The sequence below is a fragment of the Odontomachus brunneus genome, unplaced genomic scaffold (genome assembly GCF_010583005.1).
Source record: "Odontomachus brunneus isolate Ranch 3 - 2012 unplaced genomic scaffold, Obru_v1 Obru_scaffold_072, whole genome shotgun sequence".
In the NCBI taxonomy this organism is placed as follows: Eukaryota; Metazoa; Arthropoda; class Insecta; order Hymenoptera; family Formicidae; genus Odontomachus; species Odontomachus brunneus.
In genome coordinates, this window is record NW_022639522.1 from 1,018,518 (window position 1) to 1,039,598 (window position 21,081).

Genomic DNA, 21,081 nt, shown 5'->3' on the forward strand with positions numbered 1-21,081 from the left:
CGCCATCTGCATGTTTCTGAAGCTTGAAATTTATTAATTCTAACGCTCGTATTCATAATCAGGCCTTGTATTTAAGGTCTTCTTAAGTTCATCTTCAGACGCTCTACGGATCATTTTATTGGCTACAGAGTATTTAAACATGAACTTGAGGAGGCCTTAAATATAAGGCCTGACTATCTCCTTGTCCACAACCTTGCTTTAATTCTTAAGCCGTAAGAAATTGACCAACCACAGTTGATTATTTTTAAAATAATCGATTGTGGTTGGTCAATTTCTTACGGCTTAAGAATTAAAGCAAGATTGTAGACAAAGAATATGAATATGGGCATTATTTCCGGTCGACAATTGATGATTTAAACTTTAAGGAATTGACCAATCACAGTCGAATGTGAGAAGAATAATCGATTGTAATTAGTTAATTTCTTAAGGCTTAGAACTCAAGTCATATATTGTAAATCGAGACTTAGAGCCGATTATTCTAAACTCTTGGTAAGCTACCTGATAGTTAAATCATATGTCTGTCTTCGTTTTTTCTTCAAATTAAACAAAGACAAACACATGATTTAACTGTCAAGTAGCTTACCAAGAGATTGAAACAATCGGCCCTTAAACGACAAGATGAAATTATATATGAATAACAAAGTGGGATCATTCATGATCCTGGTATTTCATGACCCCGATATTTTAGGAGTTTATATTTTTCTTCTGCATGTAAAAATCTGCATACTGGAGCAAATAAACAACAATTTAATTAGAACCAATTTTTTGACTAGAAATATTTCTTCAATCTAGCATCTGACTTTGACACGAATATATCGCAAAGTTTCAATGGGTTGAAAAATATATACCAAATGGGGTTATTTACCATACGTTATCGTTTAAGGGTTAAGGGCAGAATTATCCAGACAGCACAAATGTCCAAAATTGAGTCATAAGATGTCTTTAAGGCAACTTTAAGACAATACTTTATAAACTTGTCTTAAAGACAACTTAAAGACGTCTTAAAGACGTCTTATGTCCCACTTTTAGACATTGTGCTGTCTGGGTAGAAATAGTGCATTGTTAATACTTATCTGATGTCTGTGATGGGATAATATAAAAGATAAAGGGATAATACCTATATATATATTGTACTGAGACTATATAAGTAGTACTAGCCCAGACAGCACAGACCTTTTAAGGGACATCTTGAGGACATTCTGTGAGGATATAAAGACGTGCACAAGACGTCCCTTAGAGGTGTGCACTGTTTGGGAAATAAATTTTTAAGAAAGATTATATCGTGTTTAATGTCTAATATAGGCTTGCGCCTATAGACACATTCTGTATATACTCTAATAATAAAAAGAAAATGGAAATTTAGAATGGAATTATCGCATGGGATATGAAGATACGGAATGTATGAGGATATATATTGGGATTTACGACAGAATAACTCTTTTGCAAATTACGAGATATGTTTGAATAAAAAATAAAATAGATAGATAGATTGATTTGTTATCTTTTTACAATGACCCCGTGTATGGTACTCTTTCTAAGTCCGATCCTGCGCAGCATATGCCATATGCGTCGACCGACACGCGAACGGTAAGGTCGTATCGTAACTATGAAAAGTGTATCAGAACAGTGAATCTGAAGATCTTCAAAGACATACGTGTATAACGTTTTGATTGTACAGCTTGCCTTTGACTCGCGTGCGAAAGGTTTCCCCTATGTTTCTCGCACATTTGATTAAATCATATCCTGAATGAAAAGTTAATTAACCGTCTGCGACCTGCGATCTCCGCATTGATAAGAACCATTCCGCATAGTCGTGAGAAACGTTTTGTGTCTCAGATTCTTGTGGCTGTGGAGATGCGATTGATTCAACTTGTGCGCAAAGATGATACAAATAACGAGAACGACGCTAAATACGTGCATGGGAAAAAAACAATGTATTTGGATTAATCATGTTATCTCTTCCGTGTGATTAAAGTTCTTAACAAATTTAGCTCATAACGTTTAAACAAAATTTCTTTCTTTTTCTCTCTCTCTATCTTTACTATTTTTATTGTTAAATCGATTATTTATTTATATTGTCGTATATCAACGTCGTTTTATTTTTATTGTTTTGTGCTTGAATTTTTTAATCTTTTTAAAATATAGGTTTCATCGACGTTGTAATTCCTGTGAGACGAACCTCGCCCACGTTCCACGAAGTATCCTCGTACCTGCGAGAGATGTTGCATGCATATGCGATGGGCGAGAATGAGCATGCACGCACAACACTGCGCAGTTGCCATTCCGATTCGTCACCGTTGAAATATGAGTGTACACATAAAGTTTGCTATCGAACGCACAAAGACGGGGTGTAGCGTGGCCGATTAGCACAATAGTCGGACTTATGTACCTCATGTAGGTTAAGAATAGCAATTTCAAATTGCCATTTTCTAATGGCATTCGATTCGACGGGAACGATGACTTCAGATGATTCGCGGTGACAATTGCAACGTTGTTACTTTCATTGACTCTTCTGCTATGTTATACTGCGCGGTTGTGGTGGTGAGCTTTTTTATTAACTACAAGGTCATATCTAAGCTTACTCGTTGCGCACGAAAAAGAGATCAAGAAAAACGATTGCAAAGCTGTACTAAGCGATTTTATTACGCTTACCATGCCGGGAAAAAAGTTCATATATAGCCATATACAGGGTGTTTCAGACCACCCGTACCGCCTATTTAAAATAAAGTGATCAACATTTTATTAAAAATTCAAAACATTTTTTCACTAAGTCGAGAATGCTTTATTAAATGGTGCTATATTTAACTTCTTAATATTGACCGGAAGTGGGTTGTTTAGACCGGAAATTTAGTTTTTTAAATGGAATACCTTATTTTTTTGCAGATTCAGATTCTACAGTGAAAAATACGAAACTTATGTTTGAAACATTTTTTCCAAAAATATGTCCACCGACCTTGAAATGACATTGAAAGTTTATCAGCTACCAGACCTCTTAAGAACTTCCTAGCCGCAGTGCGATAGTCGCCTTTGTATGATTTGACTTTTTAACATATTCCAAGTACTGAAATAAGTACTTCTACTTAAATATCTTATATATTTAAGTACTTCTACTTAAATATCAATTCTTCGTGTACTCCAATCACACTCAAAAATTTTTAAAAGTGGACTGACTAAAGTTGGAATCGGGACAATAAAATGAACTTTTCAATCAAACATAATTTTATTATTTAACTTTTCGTTATAGTCGGAATTTAGTAACAAACTTAACATGTAAAAGAATTGATACTTGTCTTTTACATAATGGAGCTTACATTGAACATTTAGCCTAGACAAGATTTATTAATTGAGTAAAAATTATGTACATGTTAAGTTTGTTACTAAATAAATGTTAAGTGTTGAATCTGCAAAAAAAATAGGGTATTCCATTTAAAAAACTAAACTTCCGGTCTAAACAACCTACTTTCGGTCAATACTGGAAGTTGAATATAGCATTTAATAGAGCGTGCTCAACTTAGTGAAAAAATGTTTTGAATTTTTAATAAAATGTTGATCCCTTTATTTTAAATAGGTAGTACGGGTGGTCTGAAACACTCTGTATAATCATATACAATTATATATGTCCACATTGAAAAGAATGCTGTTGTAAATTCACACAACACAACGTCTAAAATCGAGACATAAGAAGTCTGAAAGGCATCTTGAAGATGTCTCTCAGACATTGGAATATAAGATGTCCCTAAGATGTCTTTAAGATATCTTATGTCCCGATTTTAGACATTGTATTGTATGGGAAAGATATAATTGAAGTGAATGTTTATGGTAGTCCATGATGTCGACATTTAATTGAATTATTTTCTTTTTTTCATTCAATAATATTTGTTTTATGTATGGAGATAAGTAATTAGATATAGTCGCATGTAAGATTATATATATGAACAAAAACTTCATATATAATTATATATAATCATATATATTTTTATACAATTATATATGAGCCTTTTTTCCTGGGAGGGTCGGACAATTGCCCACAGATTGCTGAAGAACGGAAGTGGCGAGGCGATAGACGCGCGCGTCACCGTAATTACCGTGCATCATTGTGCTTCCTATTTCGTAATCACTTAATTGAGACTTTAGTTTGAATAGCGAGTTTATTTTCAAAGCACACTGGGAAACGTCGATTTTCGTTAGAAAATCCGCGCGATATTTTTTAATAGGGGCGGAAATAATACGCGAATGTATATAATAAAGTTTAATTCACGCATTGAATCCATTTTCTTGTTAGTCATAAAACATGTCGTATGTACATAGGCATCATGTCACACATCCCTGGTGATATCTGAAGATAGGCGCGAGTGATAGCTGCGTTGTCACGTATCATTAATTCTTTACACGGTTAATTGCACCTCGTTCCAGAGAAACCTTTTTTTTCGACGCGGCGCGCCCCCTTTTATTGGTGCACGATTACTTTAGGTTGACAGACTTTTATGTAGCACTAGACTGCTAATTCTTTTATACAGTATCAAAAAATACACCTACAAAAATACGTATTATGTATTTTTGCTCTCTTTATAAGTAAGCATTTGCCTATGCATGATGTAAGGAATATGAGAGAGGAAATGATAGATATATGTAAGATGCGTTCTACGAAAGAGCCGTAAGAGTATGCAGCAAGAAAATTGACCAATCGACTATTCTTTGACCGTAAGAAGAATTATCGACTGCAATTGGTTAATATTTTTACCGTTGAAATTTCACTGTTTAAGTTTTTTTGTGTCCTTACAGTTTAAAAATAATCGATTGTGGCTAATCAATTTGTTTATTACTACGTCTTACTGCATATTCTTACGGCTATTGTAGAATGGATTTAATATGGCCGATATTTGCACATGTGCTTTCAACCAATCAAACGTGATTATTCAATTCACACGTTACCAATCATCTCACCAACATACCCCTCACATAACGCATACGTATAAGTTCAGTATATATTTTGCGTAATCAATGTATTTCACCTAAGTTAGCGGTCTAGTGTATAATATAGATACTGTGTTTATATCACGGGCTTGTCCTCGCAGTTTACAACTCGTGGAGTCACCTTTGATCATGTCGTATTTGTTGCGCCAATAGGATTGCGTCAGTCCTCACATTGTGCTCACGAGTAACGCTCGAATTGGACAGATCATTCGCGTTTCATGGAAAGAAGATTGTTAGCATATTCGTCGCGGGGGCATAGCTATTAATCGCGAAAACTACATTGAACGCAGAAACGCAGGTAGTACGTTCTAAGAATAATAGTTTGTAATTTTTTTATAAATATATGAACGATAAGAACCTTTTGAAAGAAAAAACAAAATACATCATAACAGTTAACCGCTGATTCACTATTACTCCGTGTAAATCGTGAACGTAATTAAACATCACTAACCTGTACATCTGCCCATATTACTATATAATTATTAATCGGTATGACTCCTGAGTTAACGAATTGCTTCAGTGTAGAAATCTAACATTTAATGAACGTATGTTCCTTATGATTTTTAGATACACCTTTAGAGATGGTTGTAGATTCAAACCAGTTATTCCACGTTGCAATTAAATGTAAGTTATCTGCACACGTCAATATAAATTATAGAGAAGGATGCGCGTAGATAAATATTAAACTTTTTCTTATCTCCATTATAAATTATTTAATATATGCTTTAGAACATATACAGCAATAAAAAGATATTAAGAGTAAATAATTTTTATTAATATTGCAAGATCGAAAAAGAATAAAGCCAGCGGTGTTTGTTGTTGTTTATGCTGAATTGCTTACTGGATGGAAATATTCTATTCTGATCGGTGCATTTTTATCCATCTTCAGAAATGTACTAATCAGAACAGAATATTTCCATCCAGCAAGCAATTCAACACAAAAATAAACGCCGTATGCTGCTGGTTTAAAAGAAAAAAACAAAAAAATTGTGAGATTTCTATTCAGATAAATTGTTCATTTATTTCGGTGGACATGCATTATACCGAAGAATAAAAATCTCGAAATTCGGAAACTAGAACAATAGAACAGAGGCAATATCCCGAAATATAATTTTCCTAAAATATAAAGTTCCTAAAATATAAAGAGGAGGTGCTATTACCCAGATAACAGTACACACAAGTGTATTAATATCTATTCACTTGGGTACATTATTGCTGCATTCAAATGAGTAAATACTAATGTATCCTGCTGTACAATGAAACAATTTCGATATTTCGGTAAAATTGTATTTCGGTCGATTATGGCCATTTGGGACGTACGCACACTTCTAGGCTTTACCTAAAACAGTGGTATTATTCGTAATATTATAAACTACTAATTTCAATAAAGTGTGGAGAAGTCAGTGCTTGTCGAAAGAAATCGATATCTTTTTTAGTTGCCGAAAGAAAGCAAAGAATGTTGGCGGCATATAAGCATTTGACCGCGATATACGTCGAGGCAAACGCGCGCTTCCATGCTTTACCCAAAGTAGTGATATTTTTTATAATATTATAAACCACTAATTCCAATAGAATAAAGTGTGAAGAAGTCTATGCTTTTCGAACGAAATCGATCAAGTTTCTTTCTGCTGCTACGATGGATCTAATGTTATGGACACGACATTGAGATATTGGGAAATTATTTTCAAGATTCTGGTGTTACTGAGGAAGCAGAGTGATACAAACACATATTGTCACCCAGGAGACGATGCAAAACGAAATAAGCACACCTGACGTAACTTTCGAAAATAAATCTTTTCAAGCGCGAATATTACTTTAAAAAATCCTAAAAATCTATCCTAGTGTGGATAGAATGTGCTCCACATACTAACGCTACATGACCTAACCTGCAGTAACATGATCGACTTTCGGCTCCTGCACCGGATAGGTACTACTGTGTATGCGCTAGAATCCGAATATAATGCTACGATGGATCTAATGTTATGAGCGCGATTTTGGGATATTGGAAAATTATTTTCAAGGTTTTGGGCGTGCTGCTGAGGGAGTGGAATGACACAAATACACATTGTCACCCAGGAGATGGTGCAAATCGAAATACGTACATCTGACGTCAATTTTGAAAATAAACCTTTTCAAGCGCGAATGTTGCTTTAAAAAATTCTAATAAACTATCCCAGAATGTGCGCTACATGCTAACACTACATGACCTAACTTGCAGTAACATGACCGACTTTCGACCCATGCGCAGGATAGGTACCACTGCGCATGCGCGGGTATCTGAATATATTGCTACGATGGATCTAACGTTATGGGCGTGACTTTGGGATATTGGGAAGTTATTTTCAAGGTTCTGGGCGTACTGCTGAGGGAGTGGAGTGAGACAAACACGCCATGTCACCCAGGAGAGGATGCAGAACGAAATAAGCACACCTGACGTCATTTTCGAAAATAAACCTTTTCAAGTGCGAATGTTACTTTAAAAAACCCTGAGAAACTATCCCAAAATGTGCTAATGCTACATGACCTAAGCTGCAGTAACATGACAGTCTTTTAGTCCATGCGCAGGAACTATTGCGTAGTAGGCTCGAGTCGAGCCGCCGCTCACGGACACAGTCGCTCGCTGTATGCGTGGCCTACGTCACGCTATAAGCAGACCAAATCTTGTATCTCTGCCTCGAGACTGATAGCGTTATGGCGTGACGCTCGAGCACGTCCTCGCGCACGCGTGTTTACATGACCCGGTCGCGCTCCTCCCCAAGCGCCGCTTAGTCAGCGGCACGAGCGGGCTGTTACGACGGTTCGTTTAGCTAGCCTTTGTGGAGCCTAGAGTTTTGCTAGAGCCGTTACCCAGATATTGTTATTACCGATTATTCGATCATCATTATTTCGTTACTGTGCGCGGATGTTATCATACGATTATCGAACAGATATAATTATCACTACCATTCAATGTTGGAGTATTATTACTTCTTCATTTGATTAATATTTAATTTATTCCCTTATTATTTAATTATTGTTATTACACATAGGAGTGCCGTTACGACAATTTCTTTACATCGTCTTTAAACAGTTGTTATTGCCGTTGTCTAATTATTGTTATTCATTGTTATTACCAATTATTCGATCTTCGTTATTCCGTTATTATCCACTCGCGGATATTATCACATGATTGTCGAACAGTTATTATCACTACCATTTAATGTTCGAGTATTATTACTTCTTTATTCGGTTCTTATTTAATTTATTTGGTTATTATTTAATTATTGTTATTACGTGTAGGAAAGCAACTCAGTCATGCCGATTCTACTAGTAGACACAAAGCGTCACTTTACGTAGATTGCATACACGTAGATGTAAATCGCATTGGGTTCGACGGGAAGTAAAGTAAGAATTGGAATTTGCAATTCACTGGAGTTACGTAAGAATGATCCAACCAAAGAATTTAGCTCTGAGATTGTCACAATAGTTTAACGAGTCAAGCATTTCGATTTCTTTAAGAGTACTGACTAGCTCAATCTTTAGAAAAATATGCAAAAAGGTAAAAAATAAAAAAACTGCTTCTTAATTATTTTTAAGCATCTAAGGCTTAAAATTTTTTGTTTAATTTAAAAAGATATGAATGGAATATCCATTGATAAAAGCTTATAATTTTTTTAATTGGATCATTCTTGCATAATAATGGCCAATTGAAATTTCGACTCGGCAGGCTTCCTTCTCGTCGGATTGTTTCTTGATGATACATCTAACTGATATATTTCAACATGTCATATTTATATGCTCTGTATATGTTATATATGCTTGTTTTATGCTCTATATATATGTTTTATATATATATATATATATATATATATATATATATATATATATATCCTACATATGCTCTATATATATTATGTGATTATATATACTATGTGATTATTATACTTTATAACTTATTATATCGTATTATATACAATATACTATGTCTTCGGAGATATTTTCTTATACATATACATTTGTCGTTGACAAGACGACAAATTAAATTTCAATGGGGGTGAAATCACTTCTGGGGAGAAGAAATAATATCCCAAATAGGAATTTACTACTGGCATCAAAGTAGCCCAATGTCGATTTATGGTAAACGTTACTGGCATAGTACCAGATGCTAGTATGGGTTTAGTATTGGTGTGATACTGGGATAATAGAAAAGGGTCAATATCGGAAAACAGTAGTCACAGTACCGAAAATCAGTACTGTACCAGTATAAAAAAAATATTGATTTCTAGTATTGGGGAAGTACCTATTCCCAGTACTGAGCCAGTATCGATTTTTAGTAATTTTTATTATTTGTACAATTGTTAATATCACAACTATATAGTACGGAAAGAAAGATCAGACTATGGTCGGGCTGCTCTCGTTTGTACCTATATATGTCTATTTTTAATAGGCATATGAGGAAAAAATCTTCGGGGCGACGGTCCAATATCCTCTATTGGTAGATTGTATACGATTTATATTCGGGTATCCAATACTGATTCTACGAACAGGGCCAGTACCAATAATACAGCTTTTTTAATACTGGGCCAGTACCGAAAACGATAAATACTTTTTGGTAACGCCCCAGTACACGTACGGTACGACTATCCAGTACTTAACTTTAGTACGGAGCCAGTACCAATAACACAGATTTTTTATATTAGGCCCAGTACTGAGCCAGTACCAAAACCGGACATCCGCTTTTCGGTATTGACTCAATATCGGGCCATTTTTTCGAAACGTATACGATTCCTACTTGGGATACGACGCATGAATAAATCTAAGCGTATATTAATCACGCCACTCAAACTACGGGTAGGAAAAAGTGAATAATTGAAAATGAAAGCTATATATGTGCAAAATGAAAATTTCTGTACGAAAACTCATCTCAACGTGCAATTTTGCTTTTATCTTCGTAGATCTTTATTCTGAGTTCCCTTTTTTTATAAAAACATCTGTGTGAAAGTAGCTTATAAGCCTTCTGATTGGCTACAAGCCACTTTTGTGTAAAAAGATGAATGGAATATCCATTGATAAAAACTTATAATTTTTTTTATTGGATTATTCTTGTATAACAATGGCCAATTGAAATTTCGATTTGGGAGGCTTTCTTTTCATCGGATTATTTCTTGATGATACATCAAGAGATGTATCATCTCTTAATACATCTTTTATTAAATATCAATATATCTATATATACATAAAATCAATACACTAGAATTCATAAATGCTTTTATATTTCCGATATCTACAGAATTGGACTTTTTCGATCTGGCGCATCGTTTCTCAGTAAGCATAAATCGTGACTGTTAGTTAGTTGTCGGTTCTTTCAGTAATTAATAATCACGATTCACGCTTACTGAGAAACGAGAGAGAGAGAGAGAGAGAGAGAGAGAGAGATGCGCCAGATCGAAAAAATCCAATTCTCTAGATACCGGAAGTGTAAACGCATTTATGAATCCTAATATATATCGGTAAATAAAGATAATGTTTTCTACGTTTTGAATCGTTTTATTCGCCTCTATGTTATTGACGCTTAGCAAGTTTGTCGTCTACTCCAACATCCCCTTAAACCGGGATTCAAACCGAGGTATTTTGAGTCTCCGATATTATTCATATTATCATAAACTACCAATTCCAATTCCAATAAAATGAATTGTGGGGCAGATAATGCCCTTTGTATTACCTTGATATATTTAGTGGTTGCCGAGAAATGCGTGAAAAATGCAGTCGGTAATAAAAAACCTGTCAACGACGCCGAAAAGTACGCTTTTACGGTTTATTTAACGAGTCGTTATTAATAGTATTATTATAGTATTAGTATTATTAGTATTATTGTAAACTCTGAATTCTAACAGGATAAATTGTGGGAAACTTTGTTTTTTTTGAATCACATTGATATCTTTTGTGGTTGCCGAGAAATAAGCAAAAAATATGAGTGGCAAAAAATATGTTTAAGCTTGTATATTTGTTTATTGTGTTATATTGTCCAGTTTCCAAATCTTTTTCCTTGCAAAATTACGCAGAACGCAGCGCGAGAAAGACGAGACTGATGAGAGATGATCTAGTTTTGCGATAATATCGCCGCTAGCTCGCTTCGTGCCTACGTCGCGCGGTCAATGGTGAGACAAGAATAGATAGAGCGATTGGATGTCTGTCCTTTTCTAACTTACTATCATTATGCGGAAGTACACGGACGCGAACCAGGCGCATTTTACCATCGCGAAAATGCATTTAACGAACGTAGTAAAAGCGCGCTTTGTTAGATGGCGTCTCGAAAATGCGCCTAGCTCTGACCATTGAAATCAAGCTGGTAGCCGCTCTTATGCTTCTCTCTGGTAGAGTTTGGCCAAAAGAGAGCAACTTTTGATTGGTCCGTTATGTTTTATCAAATTCCACACAATATCCAATCATAGTTCTCCTATCGTAGTAGGTTAGGTTAGATTAAGTTAAGGAGAGGTAGACAAAGAGAGAGATTGAAAATATATTCTTCTTTCTCACAGGATTTTGATAAAACCGCAGTCGTGGTCAAACTCTGTTTAGAGTAACTCTAGGATAAGCGCCAACGCTCACTTCGTTGAACAGTCTACCCCTCTCTCGCCTGACCGGTCTGGCGAGTTCGCGACAACGTCTCGCGTGGATTCCTCTGTTCGCGTTTCGGTGAAGAAAACGTGTGTGGTTCACGTGCGCCGCGATAATCGTCGTTTCGTTCGCTTCGGCCACGACAGGTGCGCGTGATCGTGCGCGTTGTGCATAACGTGTGAAAGAATCCTCGACCGTGCGCGAAGTGCGAATCAGCAAGGGACGGCCGCGTGAGTAACGGAAAGAATACTTCTTCCGATTCAAATCTTGAACGGCTGATCTTTACAAAGTAAGCGTGGAAGGGAAAAGATCGTCGTTTTGTACAAATTGGTACACAAAACGCAGCATCAACAAGAGAGAGGAAAGATCTCAAGGAGACTCGGGAGAGTCGAGAAACTATCGTTCGTCCTCGTAGCGTCCGCCATTGCGCAGCGCGAAACGAACGACTCGCGGATCGTGCCACTGTCTCGCCGCCGGTCGGTTCGAACGATCGCCTTGCGGCAGGTGAGTAGTGCGCGCGCACGGGCAAGCGATTGGATCGGTTCGGCGCGGCCGCGCCGCGTACGGAGAGCGAGAGCGCGAGGCGGCCGCTCGCGATACTTCGGGACTCTTCGCCACCTCTTCGCGCGCGCCACGATCGCCCGTGGTAGCGCGGCATACGTTCGTCCGTCGCGTATACGTGCGTGTGCCCCGCTCGCCGTGCTCTCTGCCGTCTGTCCCGTCGCGCGTGACTTCCAACGTTCCGCGCGTTCCTCGCGAGATTCGTGTGCCTTCGGTCCAGCGAGACGCGAAAGCGCGTACACACGGTCACTCTAGCGCACAGCTCGCGCGTTTCGATTCCTCCTCACTTTCCTTCGCGATCTCCTGCGCGCGCGCGCCAAGGGTGAGAGACCGATATGTCCTCTCTGAAGGACGATAAGCCGTGCGCCCGGCTCTGCCACATCGTCAAGTGGGACGATTTCCTCGGCTACGGCTTCAACCTGCACGCGCAGAAGGGCAAGAATGGCCAGTTCATCGGCAAGGTGGACGACGGCTCGCCGAGTCAGGCGGCCGGCCTACGCCAGGGCGACCGTATAATTGAGGTAAACGAGATCGACATCGCGAATGAGACCCACAATCAGGTGGTCGAGCGCATCAAGGCGTTTGCCAACGAGACGAAGCTGCTGGTGGTCGATCAGGAGGCCGACGACTACTTCAGGGAGAACAACATCGTCATCAAGGGCACCATGCTGAACATCAAGGTGATCAAGACGCCGGAGAGGAATCCGAACAGCGTGGAACACGAGGACCGCTCGGACGGCAGCAACTGCTCCGTTGACGAGGTAAAGATGCTACTCTCTTCCGATTACTTTCCTCTCTCTCTTTCTTTCTCCCCTCTCTCTTTCTCTCCCTTTTCTGTCTCTTTCTTTCTTATTATCTTATCTCTGGGCGTACCACAAGCGCACGATTTATCACGCATTTATTACTCGAAGTTTAATCTAAATTCTAATCATTTCTAATAATTGACTAAAAATTGAATTATTCATTAATGTATCATTATGTTTGATAAAACTGGTTTATAATAATCAATGACGATATATTAAATCGAACGTGTCGTACAAACAACGCGCGTTGTTATACTTTATCTCAAGGTGAGTCGACTTGTAAATAAATGTGTTCTTGTGACAAAATGGATATATGTATTCGAATGCCGGATAAGTTGTTTTCTTCTCCGCGTGACGTGTGTATAATATACAGAGAAGACAAAAAACTTGGTATTCCCTAGATTTAAGAGTAGTTTCTTGACGACAATCGTAGTTCAAGGACGTTTGATTCATTTGGCGTTTATATTGAACATGTAATTCATGTTGCGTGATATAGTATAATGCAAAATTCGCACATTGTTCGAATAATGAATGTCGTTAATTAATTTCGAGCTGAAATAACGGCATACTTTAAATACATCTAATTGGGAATGGATATTGAAATTCTCGGATTGACGTGGCACAAAAATCACAAACGTGCAATCACGAATGTGCAATCGCATATGTAGTAACGATTGCATTGCAAGTGAAGAAAACACTTGAGATAGCAGCTTCTTATTTCTTGTTTCTCCATTTTAATTCAATAAGTGATATGACGATATAAAAAAAGATATTCCACGCAGAATATTTTTCATATTTATGAAGTTCGAGCCGTATACGATTATTAGTGATTTCCTCGTCGGATGCTTACGCAAGGAACCGATCATGCAAGCTTCTTTCAGCATTAATTTCTGCTTGTAACGATCGAAGTAAAATGAGCTCCTACAGAGACACCGGTAATCTTTTATCACATTTTTGCGTTTGAACATGTCGCGCTCTGTTGTTACCGAACAAATCGGGAAAGCGGATTGACGCGCGCGTTCATGTGGATCATTGTGTTTTCCTCGGCGGCTTCGAAAGTCGGCGTGGCACGGCGCGACGCGCCCGTATCGAAAGAATCCATGGCATTCCCGTGGAATTTAACCGCTGTGCTACGAGTCCACCTGTTGGACTCGTGTCGTCGTTGCGCTTGCTCGCGTGTTTACGTCCGTCCACGCTAGAAAGTGTCCAGCACGTTCGCGAGATCGGGAGACGCGTATACGCGCGGCACGCAGCAACCGCGATGTACCAATACCGAGTATTTTTTACGCGCCGATCCACCGTGTTGGATTCTTAGTAGTCTGTCCAGACCTTAGTGCAATCAAGTATAATTATTTAGTATAGCAAATATGTATGTAAAAGCAGCGTGCTTCTGGTCAACTTAAATTTGATCAGCAATATGTTCTTTGCTTCCTGTTTCTTTGTCTCTTTCTGACTCAAATCTTCAGCCTCAAGTTTGATCTACAATGTGTTCTTTGCTTTCTGTTTCTTGTTCTCTGTCTTTTTTTGACTTAAGGCTTAAGATTTGAGTCAAAAAGAAATAAAGAGAAAGAAACAGGAAGTAAAGAACACATTTTAGGTCAAGCTTTAAGCCAGAAAAAGACAAAGAACAGGAAACAGGAAGTAAAGAACACATTGTAGATTAAGCTTTAGACACGTGCGCAGTGTATTTTATGCGTCGCTATTAATTCTTGAAGATTAAATTTATTTTTAAATTAGGTTAGGAGAGAGTTGTCAACCTTCTAAATTGTACCTCATTAATCACGCCTGATTTTTTAAAATGTTTGTAGCACACACGAAGTAAGATATAATCAGAAAATTTTTTGTTTATACATTTCTTACCGCTCATTTATTTCTTATTTTTTTTATCATTAAACGACCATATTCAATAATAACAATAAAATTGATAAAGTACGGTTTAGGAAACCGCAAATCCAAGTATGTCATTTTTAGATGCGTGAGCGTGTAATTTGACTGAAGCTCTTTTTACATGTTCCTTGCGATTTCAAATCACGTTATTTGACACGTTTAAATGTATCTTAAAGCGTGACTTAAGACGGTAAGAAACGTGCAAAAAGAGATCCAGCTAAAATAACATTTGGATTTGCACATAGTATACGATTCAGCTATATTCTGTCAGGAGTAAGTTATATAGATAATCGTATATTTTTTTATTTTATAACCATTCTTCTATTTATGGAACATGATTGTCGTGTATTGTGTCTCACTTTTTTCGCTGCACCGCGCGTATCCTCTCCTGCTTTTATAATTCGCTCACGCAAATACAAGCAGGTGCGCGCTGTTATTGAATGCACATGCGTCATCCTGTCGTAATTAGTTATTTCTCCGCCGAACAGTTCCGCCGTTTCGCTGTGCTCTTTTAGCCATTTCAGTGATCGATGTGTTGCAATAAAAGTAGCCGGAGCTAGAAATTCGATCTCGGGAACGACGCAAAAGAGAGAATACATGCTTTGACGTACTTTTTCTCGTTGTAAAATTACGATGAAAATTAATTATGTACGATATAATTGCTTGTACTCGCGTCGACGGTAATTCTAGTATATCTCTGGGATTTCAGCGTCCTCCGTTTCGCATCACTCGTCTGTAAAAAAAAATCATCTCATCAAATTTAACACGTGACACGAAAACAATATTCTCGTGCAATATACTCGGGTTTTATCTCGTCTTATCTCGCCTTAGGATTTACATGAACTTTATAGTTCCGAGTTTTTTATTTTCGCTTTGTGCGCGTGCGCGACTCGCACGAGCGTAAAGGATCATTTACAATGCAGTCGTACATTACGTTTTAAAAAGTCATTTATGCTGCAATTCTAAACAAAATTGTAACTTGCTCTTGTAACATTCGTAAGAACTTATGAATAGATCTACAATTCTATATGTACTATATATCATTCTATTACTCCGTAAATATCTACGATTTCACGTAATTTACGACATTTACAAGTGATCGTATAATATAGAATATAGAATATAGAATAATATATATATATATATATATATGTATATATATATATATATATAGAATATAGAATAATATATAATATAGAATTATAAATTTATTCATAAGTTCTAAGGAATTTTACGAGAACAAGTTATGAGATTTACGATTCTATTTAAAATTGCAGCATTAGTCTATGAATCAATCATGTAGAGAAGACCGGGTCTAGACATCCCATATTTCAGAATTTCGAAATTACAACTTCTTAGATAATTGATTGTTGTGACTGACTGTACAAACATGATGAAGACAGTATTCTTTTATAAGTTAGTATCCGCCATGATTCTGTTAACCTGTATATTATGTTTTGTAATAACCAAATTAGAAACATGGCTATCTTGCCCTGATATATCGGGTTTAGTTACCCAGAAGCGCAAGATAAAAAAGGCTACATGTAAAATATGTATTCTGATTAATAATTCCGGAGTTTTCGCGAGAGATCTCCACTGTCCTCCCTTAATTGTGCCTTTTAATTGTGCACGGAAAAAAAAGATTTGTTACACGGAAAAAACAATATGGTTGATCCATACAGAAATCTGGTTGTGTCAACCAGATTCAATAGTAAAATACGGAACAACTATTTATGTGGTTGTTGTAACCAAAGAGCAATGGCTGAGATACTTATGTTGCAGCAGTAATAATACATGGTTAATACAAATGCGACTCATTATGCGGCAACTACAAATGTATATTTATACACTCAGAACCAGTTTTCACATGTATACATCTCTAGCTGTGCGTGTAGTGAATTGCTTTTATTTTCTAACATCGCTGCTTTGCAATATAGCATTGATTAATGCAACTATATCGATATTTAGCTTGTCTATGCAAAATGATCCCCTTACTAATTTCTGGTTGCCACAACTCACGCGCAACTTCATTGATGTAGTTGACACACCAAAGTAAGTAAGTCAAATCAACCATACACATAACTATCATACAAAAATATGTAGAATGATGCAGCTATTTGCTTACAACTAAATATTTTTTGTTAGGTGCATCACTTTTTTCCGTGTAGGAGAAAATTTTCTTGTTATCATAGCAAGGAAATAAATTCCTGCAAGAAAAAGTAGCTAACACAACGAATTATGTTTAACTGTCCATATATAGCAAATTAGTTTGCTGCTGCAGCAAATCTTTTTTTTCCATGTGGGCCAACTTTACTATACACTCAATTTCAATCATTTTATGAATGAAAATTGCTTGTATTATCTGAAATAGTATATTATACATTTGCTGGAAACCTCATTCTAGCTAGTAACGCGTCATTTAACTTTATTTACTCACGAGATGGGGAATATTAATTCAAAATTTCAAGAGGTTTGAAAATTTACTTTGCCAATATTGAATTAGTTTCTTCTTATTTTTAACTATAGTATTATTCCGGTCTTAATGAAATTCGGGGAAAAATATCCATGTTCTAAGAGGATTATTTCTGGCATCCTTCAAGATAGATATTATCGCTGTTTCTCTCAAGATAAATAAATAGATAGATCAAGATAGATTAAGAAAAAACATATGAGTAACATATGTCCTGAGGCCATCTAGACCGCGTATCCATTTCTTTCGCGCAAACTCGTGAGAAATGAAAAATCTTATCGATGAGTTCAAGAAAACTTTCCATGTTTACTTTCCATGAGTTTACGTGAAAGAAATAGATGCATAATCGACTCACAGACTAGTGCGCTACGACTTTAAGACGTAACTGCGACTGCACTGTGGACAACTTTTAACTCTCGTATTTACGAGAGGCGAAAGGAGGAAGGGCAATCGGTAACTGCGCGCGAATCGAGTTCCATAAATATCTTATTGTAATCGTAATCGAGTCCGCAGTGATTTACACCGCGCGTGTAATCGCAGGAGGACTTTGCTTGCGATAAGAAGGTGCTTGTGTGGCGAAGTGCGCTTACTGGCGTATTATTTAACAGGTAACTTTAGCAGAATCGGTGATTCAGGATTAAGTGGCGAATGATTTAAAATTCGACAAAATCGTTCCTTTTTTATCGTCTTGAATGCCATCGGATATGCACGTCGACGACGCTCAGGTTATTTTTTTCATTGATTCAGGCTTTATCTCTCCTCTCTCGGCGATGACGTGTCTCTTTGCGCGCTGACGCGCGTCAGCTGAGTAGTAACAAGAAATCATGTATGATTTTTTCTTCTTTTTGTCGATGATGCGTGATTATGTCTGCGCTATGATTTCCCGCATCGAGTCTTTTCATTATCAGTTGCGAGGAGAAATAAAGCCTTGGAAAGATAGAGAATTGCAGCAATTCCGAGCTTTCGTGAAAGTTAAAGAGTCGCGGCGCATTTTGGGAAGTGCTTCTCATACAATTCTCTAATCCTTTTTAGATTCAATTTCTTCCAATTGTTTTATCAGCAACTGCCTTGGTATTTATACACTGTAAAAATTGATGTTAAATTTAACATTTTATGTGTCCCAAATCATCCACTCTCATTTATGTATAAATTTAATACAAAACAAATGTGGTAAAAAGTAACACACATAATATGGAAAAAATTAACACAAGAATTTAACACTTGAATCACGTCAGAAATCACAGTTTGTGTTAAATTGACATATGTATATAAGGTTAAACTAAAATAAAACGTTACTTTAATATTTGAGAGAAGTATTAATCTACGGTTTTGATGAAATGAAAATGTTAAATTGACATAATCTATGTCTGACATATTAAATATGTTAATTTAATACAATCTGTGATTCCTAACGGTATTCAAGTGTTAAATTCTTGTATTAATTTTTTTTATATTATGCGTGTTACTTTTTAACATATTTATTTTGTGTTAAATTTACACATAAATGAGAGTGGATGATTTGGGATACGTAAAATGTGTTAAATTTAACATATTAGTTTTTACAGTATAGTGATTCGTTGTGGAACTTTGTTGCAGTTTTTAATTTCTGGTTAGAGCGAGTCAGTGGAGATCCCTCGCAGCTTATTAACGTCACGTATACATATATGTATTTTGTCAAGGCTGTACATGTAATAAAATGTGCGATGCGTGAAGCGCATTTTATTGTCTTGAGGAAACGAGAATCTCTTACGTCATTGGTTCTGTTGTGTAACAATTCCTGATGATGTGACACAATTCTTATGAATATTTCTTACCGATCACTCGCTCTTTCCTTTAACCTGAGGATTAAAAGGATTTCTTCTCTTTCATGCTGTAATTACACATTATTAGACTCTCATATTGGTCAAAGAATCTTTCCCTTTCTTGCGACTCTAGAATCAATTCTACTGAAGTTGATCTAACTAGGGACAAGAGGGTTAATTGGCATAAATTACCGCACTGTAAATAATCCGCCGGTGTTCGTGTCGGTCCGTCATAGTGTGTCATCGATGCTTGTCGCTTCGCGTTATCGGCGGCGGTGTTTTCGCATTGTTTAAATATATCCGTCAGGCTTACGCGAGAACGCGAGCAAACGTGTTATCTACGCGCCGAGCCGATAATGTCGCTGCGTCTTCGGGAACATCTGTATTTGCTCGAATCGGGAACAGGAGACGGAATTGCGAAAGCGGTGTCGGTGTTTCGCACCTACAACGCGTGATCCTCTCCTCTGACGTCAAAGATAGCGAAGTGGCGTTACAAACCTGTGTGGTGAGTGGGAATAATTTATTGTAAATCCGACTCTCCTCTCGATAGAGGTATAGGAAGGATGAATCAACGAAGGACGAACGTGCGTACTACTTGTGTATGCACGAGATCCTTTCTTTCATTTCTGGGTCACGGAATAGCATTCGTTGTTCTCATTAGCAGCTATTGACGGCGTCAACGGTGTCAGCGTTATTGTTTCTCGCAGCTTTCGTCTTGTTCCGTCACGTTACATAATATTATTACGGCGCATCGATCGAGAAAATCATCTCCGACACCTCGGGACTAGAGTTACGATTTCTTGAAATATCGATAATTTCGAGAAATGCTGATATTTATATTGGAAACATTTAATGGGGAAAAATTCCTTGGTTTATATAATTTCTATTAATTTGTTTCGTGTCGCTTCTCATACTCAATCCTCTCGTTGTTGCTTCTTCTAGTGTCCGAATATACGCCCGTTTCGTTATAAATGCGAAGAGTTAGAAGATTCAGAAATGAGACATGTGTGTGAAATGATGAAGTGAATTTGTTTTGTATGTTTCTAGATACATTTTGTCATTTTACCATTATTTATTATACGACTATTTATTGATCTCAGGGAAAGGAATATCTTTCAGACAATTTTAGAAGTATGTTAAAAAAATCTTAAGTGTTCTTTCGTCCATATTTATCTTTATTTAGAAATGGCATGCAACTTTCGTTAGTATATCGTTCCTCGCTTCTGACGTTACAAATTCAACATGACCGCGGCGAAGTATTTAAATATAAAATATACTCAAAATAATATTTATTTTTATTCTTAATATTTTCCCTATCATGCGCAAGAACTTAATCTTCGTGCGAAAAAAGTTAACATTCAGAACGAAGATTTAATCGACGCTGGTAAAATCAGGTATAAGGCGAATCACGAAATATCGTTGAAATTGACGTCGACATAATGATGTATCGGAGGAAAAAAGTATCGTCGATAAATATCGATAAATATCGTCGATAAATATCGATAAATTATTGATCCATGACACATCGATATTTCGAATATTATCGAATTATCGTTGCGTGGCTAGTTGGGATGCATTAAGCCTCAGTGCGTTTGCGATCTATCTCGTTTTAATTGGCAGGTGATACGATATCCTTATCGCGTACGCGTCCTCGGTGCGAGCGCGTGTTTATTACGCGAAAGGAATGTGAATAACCCCGGTCGCGTTCTAAAACAGAGCGAGCGTACGAGACAGTCGAGCGGCGGGAATACACGCGTAGTCACAGTCTGCCGTTTTAGCGAGTCCGCAGGCATCTCTCTCGACATCCCGAGTCGAAATTTTGAATCCTACACGGAAAAAACAATATGGTTGATCCATACAGAAATCTGGTTGTGCCAACCAGATTCAATAGTAAAATACGGAACAACTATTTATGTGGTTGCTGTAACCAAAGAACAATGGCTGAGTTACTTATGTTGCAGCAGTGATAATACATGGTTAATACAAA

At 37.1% G+C, this 21,081-nt stretch overlaps 1 protein-coding gene across 1 annotated transcript in view; it reads left to right on the forward strand.

Annotated features, from left to right (window-relative positions):
• The first annotated feature begins 11,511 nt into the window (after positions 1-11,511).
• LOC116846923 (Na(+)/H(+) exchange regulatory cofactor NHE-RF1) overlaps positions 11,512-21,081 on the forward strand; it is a 31,741-nt gene continuing 22,171 nt past the window's right edge. Inside the window, exon 1 of the mRNA XM_032821318.1 lies at positions 11,512-12,893. Within this exon, the coding sequence (XP_032677209.1) occupies positions 12,468-12,893 (426 nt within the window). The 5' untranslated portion in view covers positions 11,512-12,467. The remainder of the gene's footprint in view (positions 12,894-21,081) is intronic.